The 9,528-nt window shown below is 36.8% G+C and overlaps 1 protein-coding gene across 1 annotated transcript; it reads left to right on the top strand.

Annotated features, from left to right (window-relative positions):
- The first annotated feature begins 371 nt into the window (after positions 1-371).
- On the top strand, positions 372-2,271 carry LOC137024044 (complement C1q-like protein 4). The gene is made up of 4 exons (XM_067391198.1): positions 372-602; positions 777-827; positions 923-1,054; positions 1,643-2,271. The coding sequence occupies exons 1-4, from the start codon at positions 389-391 to the stop codon at positions 1,918-1,920; spliced, it is 675 nt and encodes a 224-aa protein (XP_067247299.1). The 5' UTR covers positions 372-388; the 3' UTR covers positions 1,921-2,271.
- Positions 2,272-9,528: the final 7,257 nt, after the last annotated feature.

Here is a 9,528-nt window from a genome sequence, read left to right as displayed (position 1 = left end):
GTGCCATTAATACTATTAAATTGTGAGATTTTAACCTGATCCGACAGTCTATCTAATATACCTGTGATCATCCCTCCTTATCCAATAAGGATGCCGACCGCTGATCTATGAGACTTTTTTTTTTTTTTTTTTTTTTTTACTAATAATAACTTTGAGTCAGTTATTTCCTGTTGAGATCAGCATTGTACCACAAATATTGTGAATAGAGTTAAACATCTACTGAACCTGGAACAATCCACTAATGATTAACAGTTAACTTGAATTACTTCTTATTTATCTGAAGCAATGTAAATCAAATACAAGAGACAGTGAATCAGGACACTATAAAAGGACTATGAAAGGATGTGAGGATGACAGAGCAAGAGCTGGAAACAAACATCAGTGAAGGATGAAGGCTTTAGTATGTATACTGCTGCTGTTGGAAACCTTTGTGTTTGTCGTCCAGCAGCAGGTAGATGGAGGACTCAATGAGAAGGAGATCCCCGACATCCCTGCAGCACTGAGAGAACTGACCGCCACCGTTACAGAGCAGAAAGGAAACATCAGAGAACTGAACGCCACCGTTACAGAACTGAGGGATGAGATGAAGAAGAAAGATGATGGTACTTCACCATAACATTCACTCTTTTATCAATGATCCTCAAAGTAAAACACCAATGCAATACATTGTATAGTGTAAATGTTAGTGTAAAGTTGAGTGTATACTGTGTAAAGTGTGTTATCTATTACAATAATCAGTGTAAATGTCATTTAACAGAATCTTTATCCCTTCACAGAAATTTCAAATCTTACTCTGAGTCAAGTGGAGTTGAGAAAGGAAAATAGAGGTGAAAGTGTGCTTGAATGATGTTAAATTCAGTGTATTCATTCTCAGTGTAATACAGTAATATATCACAATATTGCTTATGTTTTTCAATAACAGACAGAGGAATAGCTTTTTCAGCTGCACTGTGGGAATCTGGTGATGGATATATTGGTCCTTTTACCACTGAAATCACACTAACCTACAAGAAAGTCTTCACAAACATAGGGAACGCCTACAACCCAATTACAGGTAATTATCAATGAAATGGAGTCATAAACTCAGTTTATAATAATGAAAACCTTCTGCTCCATTCAGACCTCTCTGCAGTTGTGTAATGTGTGTAAGCGAATTAGGGGCCGTTTACACGACAACAGTTTCAACTAAAAACTTTAAAGTTTTGAGTATTTTTGTGCTTTTGAAAAAGTTATTTATAAACACTTTCAAAGTGCAAGATTTTGGAAACAATATTGAAAACAATAATCTCTGTGTAAACTACAAAAATGTGAATTTGTGAAAACTGTGATGTTATGCGTATATGTGATCAATCTCTAGGCATGTAGTGTTTCTTTCTAAGTGACATCTCCAACTACTGGCCCGGCAGCAGAATACAATGTTTTGAATTGTTTCCACGGATCTGTGTGAACAGGGATTGTTTTGAAAATGTCGTTGTCGTTACGCGAAAAACGCAAAGAAAAAACTAGTCTGTTTTTCAGACAATGTTATTGTGTACATGTAGCCTGAAATTATCAGCCATCTTTCAAAACTATTTCACAGTGTGTTTGATAACTGAGCAATAATACAGGAAACTGATTCCGTTTCTCTTGTTATTTGATTTAGGTGTTTTCACAGCCCCGCTGAAAGGAGCGTACATGTTCAGAATCTCTATATATGGTCACGGCCCTGAATCAGGTGCCTCCATTTATAAGAATGGAGAGCGTGTGGTTATAGCATATGATAATCAGCCTAAGTATGATTTAAACTCCTCAAATGGAGTTGTGTTGATCCTGAAGGTTGGAGATGTTGTCTATGTGAGACTTTGGCCAAACTCAAGGATATTTGATAACGGGAATAACCACAGCACTTTCAGTGGTTATCTACTGTTTCCCTTAATATAACAGGAGATTTGAAGAATGTGATTCCAGTAATTCTGAATCTTCAGCGTATGATTTAAGATGAAAATCATGAAGAATTATTAACATATGAACCTGTATTAATGAGGACTAATGTGTGTTTGAAATTTGGAAATGGATTACTGTATAAAAGTCTGAGCTGTATATACATGTAACTTTGTAAAGTTTCAACACAGAGACAGACAGGACCCATCAATATCATGTGACTCAAATGTAGGGCTGTCACGATTCCTCATTAAAAAATAAAAGAAATCAATTGCAATTTACCCGTGTCGAGTAATGTCAAGTTCACACTGCACGATTTTCAAACTGTTCTTTTCACACTGCATAACTATCTGGGACAGCATTCAGTCACTGCTCCATGGATCAGTGTTTCACATTGCAGGACTTTACAATAGGAAGAATCGCAGACAACTGTCTGGTTCGCAAACTATATTTTTTACAACCAAACACACGAGGAGTGATAAGGGAATAAGGCAAGGACACTTGTGGGACTGGAATGGTTATTAAAAATGTTAGCCTGCAATAAGCTTGTGATCAAAATTTAAAAATTACGAAGGAGAAAATGTTTGGTGAGACGCAGGTCTATAACTCCTCCCTGAACTTCCTGCTGCCCTGTATCTTGCTCTCTCATTGGCTGTAGGTCATCGCTGATGTCATTTTCAGTAAGAACTCATTCCACACAGCAGGATTTTGAATCGCAGACAGATCCAGATATTTAACATGCCAAATATCACACGAGCGTCAGCGATGCATCGTCGATTCTCTTAGATTGCGTCTTTGATAATTCACATTGTAGTGTGATTGTCATTTACGTAAATGAGCACCAATTTGTCTCTAATTTTGGGTATTTGACGACGATTTCACTGTCTGTCGCGTGTAAATGGGGCCTAAAATTGTGCACATTCCACGGATGACAATCCATGATCTGCATTATTAGACCGTTACATAAGACTGTCTGTCTTAGATCTCTACAAATGATTTGTTCACAACGTACACTTGTTTGTTGTGTTTTTAACTGTGAAAGAGAGACGTGCCTGCATGCCATGCCAGTTAAAAATTTAACTGAAAAAATCCCTAAATTTAAAAAAATGCCAATTTAAAGCAGTTTATTTCATTTGCATTGATTTTAACAGTCACAGGGAGACTGTAGGCTATCTGGAGAGCTACCCAAAGATTTGGCTACAACTCACAGATCTCGATTTGAGAGAAGTAAGTGAGAAGCTCAAATGTGGTCATTGACTGATGTACCGGATCACTGTTGTGGAAAAAAAAAAAAATAACAAAGTGAAAACCATGTATTAGTGATAACTGTACTAGCATTTCATATGGTACAAACTGTTTTATGGCTGGACACAGGTTCAGCTGTGTACATGTTAATATCTATTACTGTATTCTTGTGTATGATTTTATTATTGCCTTCTGCAGTAAAAACATGATTTAAGGAAAACAATTCAAAACAAATGTTATTTACAAAGATGGATGTGTGATATAGTGCAAGAGTACTGATGTAATATTGCAACAATTTTTGTGCAAAATATAAACAACTTAAGCTCATTCAAGAGCATTTGTAGCAATGTCATTTTATTACATAATATTTAATTACAATAATCTTTACAAACAAATTTCTTGGTTATTGAGGCAAACGTAAGTGAATGGGATCAAATGTTGAAGGCCATAGGGTCAGCCATCAAACACTGAACTGGACTGGATCCAAAAAGCAACAATATGAACACAAAGAGGTCTGAGACCACATTCCTACTTGAGTAGACCAAAAAAGGATCTGAGTCCTCTTTCAGAGACAGGAAAACTGAATGAAAAGAGAGCTTGGTCCCTTTTCACTTGGTTCATCTCTTGGTTCGCTTAAAGGGGTCTGAGTTCGGCTCTTTTAAAGAGGATTCTATAATGATCTTATCTTAATCACAGTCAAGGCTGGTGTAGGAATTAACACACTTTATTCCTCCAGTAGTCTCCCTCCACTTCACACATGCATTTCAACACACTTCACTTCTTCTTCTTCTTAGTTGTCTCTCCCCAAAACCCTTAACTATGTTTGCCTGCCCCCTAGTGTCTATAATTAACATAACATTAAACATTACAGACTCCATTTCTGCATCTGCTGTGAGTTTGGGTTGCTTATAACATTCATCTGGGAACACGATGTGCACCATTTCATCAGATTTGTAAGGTATATCTTTTATAAACGTGTGCCAATACAGGAGAATACATCAATATGTTTCTAAAATATGCAAACTCTTCATTGTGATTTCAAAATAAAAGTTTAAACACTTTGCATGTTTTGATGTCCACATGTTCTTGCAAGAAATGACAGTGGCTGTTGCATTTCTATGGTAAAGAATTGGCCAAAGATTAAGTGAACATTTTCATTAAATGTCATTTGGCCAATATTAAACAAGGATCGATCTGCTGTAAAGGGGGACAACAACAACACCAGGGTGTTAGCACCCTCTGCAGGCATTTGTTTTAATGTACCAGCAGCCCTGCAAATTTTGTCTCCCTATATCTGACATGCCCATTTCAGGTCTTATGGTCTCTACTAATGAACTCATGAGTATTTTGTATGTATATTATGCATCTTAATTAAGAGCTAGATAATCTTGTATGTTTTCTAAATTGAGGTCATAACATCTGTTTGTGGTTCTCAGGGTCCTTTTTGCAAGTGTTAGGGCAAACTGAGTGAGAGCAGTCACCTTAACGCATCTCTCACAAAACCCCTCGCTCTTTGAGCCACTGTTGCTTTCAGGATCCAGTCACGTCCTCGTCTAATGCCCAAGTGAAGGTTTCTTTTTCGTTGTATTGGTATTAATTCTTTGTTTATTTTTTGGGTAACACTTTATTTTAAGGGTCCAGAATAATGCATTGGTTAAGCATTAATTAATGATTAACTTGTTCACAATTAAGCATTAGTTAAGAATGAACACACTAGTAATTAATGATTAACTTTACATTGTAAGGGTCAGAATTATGCATTAGTTAAGCATAGATAAACTAGTAATTAATGATTTACTTATTCACAATTGTGCATTAGTTAAGAATGGACACAATAGTAATTAATGATTAACTGAATGTACAGTAAATGCCTTTTAGTCATTATCTACAACTTAATAAACCATATATTATTTTTGTGTAGTGATGTAATTATATTTCTGTGCCATTCTATTAAGTTAACTGAACAATAAACTAGTAACTATGCTTAATTACTGATGGTTTTGCAGTTATAAATTGCTAAAATAGTGTAATAAAGACAATTTGACCCCCAAAGTGAAATGTATATACTCATTAATTATGGCACTTATTGAGTGATATTCAACTTTATTGAGGAGAATAAGCCAATAATTAAGGCAAAACTACCATTAATACAGTACTAATAAAGGCAATTTGACCCCCTATTCTAAAGTGTATACTAAATACATGGCCCTTATTAAAACAATTATTAATACATAACTTTTACAGACACAAAACATAAGTTTTTTTGTATAAAGGGTGATAGATACAACATGGACGTATTGGCAACATTTAAACGTAAGAATATTACGCTTTTAGCTACCGCCGAAATACTTAAAAGATTTACTAATCTTTTACATCATAAAGATATCTGTATAATTTCCCTTTTACCGTTTTATAGATAAATGTTTTATCCCTAAACTCAAACATAACCATTTTATAGAGAATATAAAATGAACGTAATGGATTTTAATATTTAGAAAAATGACAATTTTAGTAACACTATAGCATTAAAAGAATGCTTTGAGCCACTAAATCCACTCAAACCTCTAAACCTACCCATAACCATTTATACAAAAAAACTTATGTTTTGTGTCTGTAAAAGTTATGTATTAATAATTGTTTTAATAAGGGCCATGTATTTAGTATACACTTTAGAATAGGGGGTCAAATTGCCTTTATTAGTACTGTATTAATGGTAGTTTTGCCTTAATTATTGGCTTATTCTCCTCAATAAAGTTGAATATCACTCAATAAGTGCCATAATTAATGAGTATATACATTTCACTTTGGGGGTCAAATTGTCTTTATTACACTATTTTAGCAATTTATAACTGCAAAACCATCAGTAATTAAGCATAGTTACTAGTTTATTGTTCAGTTAACTTAATAGAATGGCACAGAAATATAATTACATCACTACACAAAAATAATATATGGTTTATTAAGTTGTAGATAATGACTAAAAGGCATTTACTGTACATTCAGTTAATCATTAATTACTATTGTGTCCATTCTTAACTAATGCACAATTGTGAATAAGTAAATCATTAATTACTAGTTTATCTATGCTTAACTAATGCATAATTCTGACCCTTACAATGTAAAGTTAATCATTAATTACTAGTGTGTTCATTCTTAACTAATGCTTAATTGTGAACAAGTTAATCATTAATTAATGCTTAACCAATGCATTATTCTGGACCCTTAAAATAAAGTGTTACCATTTTTGGTTTGTTTAGATTTGCTTTGTGTTTCTGTCACCAACCGCAGTTTCTCTTCCAATTGTATTGATTACCGCCTTGCTTTTGTAGTGGTTTTGGCCATTTTGAACCCTTGTCAAAAAATCCTAAAGGATTCCAATAGGAAAAATGTACAGGATTCTAAGTAAAATTATCATATTTTGGAACTGTTCCTATAAGATTCCTATAAGAATTGTCTGTAAATTGTAAATTGGATTTTTAATTACCTGTAATTGGGTTGTAGGTAGTGATGTCCAAATGAAGCAATGAACCAGTGTTGAACCACTTCATCAATTGTTTTGAAAATGGGTTCATTCATTCAAAGCTTCCTTTCAGTGACATCTAGTGGCGAAATTGTAGATAGCAAAATAATGTCTGTATGAGTGTAACTAGGGTTTGTGTGAATGATGTAAATAAACTTTGATTGATTGGTTGATTCTATTAACGTAGGCTATGTAGTGTGGTAGTTGGGAGAAGGTGTGTTTGGGGGAACAGAGGATGTGTTGTAATGGTAGGGGGTGCTTGTGTAACTAGGGCAGGGAGTGATTATGTACATGGGATGGAGATTTAAAGATTTTTATTTAGAAACAATATTTTTTCCACTGTTTTTGGACTGAGTCTGTTTCTTTTTTTTGCTGACAATTTCTCCAGCTTTCGAAAACACATGTTCACATGGCACACTCTGATGAGGCCAGTGTGCAAAAGTATTGCTTTGCTAGCCTAAACAAATTTGGATAGATATTTTTGTGTTCGTTCCAGTAGGTCAGAGGATCTTCAGATCTTTCCAAGGGAGGGTCCTTCATGTATCGCTGGACCTCTACAGTAGCATCTACTGTGGAATTCCTCTGGGTTCTTGCCATAGTTGCTTGTTCATCAAGACTTTTCCAAAGGTTAAAAGCTGAAAGACAGAAACATGAGAGTAATATGCTCTGTAAGGTTTCATTTTGTAATTATCTACTTATAACATTACCTGTGGAGGATGGATTTTGTACATTTGGTGCTGCTGGTTGAAGTTGAGCTGATGTAGATGGATTTGTAGGTGTGTCCAGTGTGTGCCTCATCAGCGCTGCACATTCAGAAGTCAGTCGTTGCACCGCATATTGTGCTTTGTCTTGACTGCAGAAACCAATGCATTTAAATCTCGGGTCAAGCAGTGTGGACAGCGACAGGACGGTTGAGTTCTCAAGCGTGTCAAATTTATTTAAGGTAAAGTTAATGCTTAACTAATAATATAAAAAAAGGGTTGTAGACATGTTCTGTCCCAACAGTTTTGCGGTCACGTTGTTGGTATTGATCAGTAATTCCCGAGTTGTGTGAAGCAACATTTTTATCAGTGGAATGACCATTGACCCCGACACTCTCTTCTGCTGGGACATTTCCACTGTTGCCATGTAAAATGGTTTCAGCACTTGTAGACAAGCAGCTACTGTTTCATAATCGTCAGAAGAGAGAGGATTAACTTCTGTTCTGAGCGATGCCAGAGCTGCTCCCACTGTCTGCCTCTCATCATATAAGCGCTGCAGCATCAAGAGGAGCTGTTCCAGCGCGTGTCCACCTCCTGGATCAGCTTCATCACTGCACAAGTCATTTTTCAGCTTCTCTTTAGCGGTAGTGCTTGATCTAAAATACGTCACTACTTTCCGTGCCCTTGTGCGCAGATCTTCTAGGCCAGGTGTTTGGTCAATGGATTTTTTGACCACCAAATTTAGTGCATGTGCAATGCACACTACATACCTTATGGCTAAATTTCTGGCAGTGGCTGTCATGTTAGCTGCAGCATCAGTCACAAGGCATGTAACCTTTCCCTCAATGCCCACTCAACCATGAGAGACCTCTTGGCAGCTGCAGTGTTTTCAGCAGTGTGGTCTTGAGGGAATGGCAGCACTCCTAAAAGTACTGTGGCCAGCATTGCATCATCAAGCACAAAATGGCAAGTGACTGTAAGATATGCATCCATATTAATAAAGGTCCACATATCAGAAGTCAGACTCACTCCCTCCACGTTCTGCAGTTGAGCCTTGGCCTTGGTCTTCTCCTCGTCATATTTTTCATCCACCATCTTCTTTAGAGCCTGTCTAGATGGCAGAGTGTATGTGGGGTCTAACTTTCCCACAGACTCTCTGAAGCCCTGGTCATCCACAATGGAAAAAGGCTGAGAGTCTTTCATATTAACAAGAGCCTTATCCAGCTCTTGCTTCCGGCCCACTAAGACAGAAACAAACAAACTGTTATGTTATATCACGTTAGTGTAATGTTCAATAAATCACTGTGTGGAAGAATAAATATAGCCTACCATGATCTGTGTTCTCCTGCATGCCCTCATGCTTGGCTTTGAAGTCCCTCAGCATTGATGACGTATTATTATTATACACCAATTGCTGGGGACACAGCAAGCACTGGACCTGTGTAAACAGCAATATGCAAACAAACTAATTATTACATACATCACTATAATGCTACTTAATGTTGACTTCAAATACATCATGAACCTATTGTACCAACAGTAATGACAGTATTAGCCACTTATGTAACTTTGCTTAAGTTACCTGGCCTAAGCCAGGTGCAGTAGGATAATAAAGCACCTACCTTATTAGGACTGATCACACATTGGAGAACGGGTTCTCTTCCTAGCTGGCTCCATGATGATGATCAAACAAATGCAGTGATAACAACTACGCAAACACCTACTACAACAAACCCACATCTTGTGCATTTGAATGTCTATATAGTCATATTACGCGCCAAAAAAGCTGCTGAAGCGTGTGCACAGCAAAGTCTCGCATCATGAAGCCTCTTGCGATGTGATGCAGTATCGACTGGTCTGAACCAGTCACGTGATTCACTCAGGGAACCGAAGCAGTTGCTGCTTCGGACGTCATCGACCACGTGTGTTTTTCCGCACCAAAGCAAGCTTCGAAGCAGTAGTTCAAGAAAAATGCTGCTTCGAGTTCGAAGCTTGTGTTGGAGCATCGGTGTCAGATGGCCATCACTAGTTGTAGGCATTCCCTTTGTTTGTGAAGACTTTCTTGTAGGACCAGTTCTATGGGATTGTTTACAGGGATCCATTGGGCTGTTCAGGTGTATTTTCAGGTGTATCAAAGTGATT

Source organism: Chanodichthys erythropterus, chromosome 8 (genome assembly GCF_024489055.1).
Source record: "Chanodichthys erythropterus isolate Z2021 chromosome 8, ASM2448905v1, whole genome shotgun sequence".
Lineage (NCBI taxonomy): Eukaryota > Metazoa > Chordata > Actinopteri > Cypriniformes > Xenocyprididae > Chanodichthys > Chanodichthys erythropterus.
The sequence above is the reverse complement of the archived record's forward strand: the minus strand, read 5'-3'. Positions and strand labels throughout refer to the sequence as shown.

Bases quoted from the DNA above. Each gene is read 5' to 3' on its own strand.
- LOC137024044 (XM_067391198.1), top strand. From the start codon at position 389: ATGAAGGCTTTAGTATGTATACTGCTGCTGTTGGAAACCTTTGTGTTT. The intron at 603-776 runs GTACTTCACCAT...ATCCCTTCACAG, and splicing joins GATGAAGAAGAAAGATGATG to AAATTTCAAATCTTACTCTG. The intron at 828-922 runs GTGAAAGTGTGC...TTTCAATAACAG, and splicing joins GTTGAGAAAGGAAAATAGAG to ACAGAGGAATAGCTTTTTCA.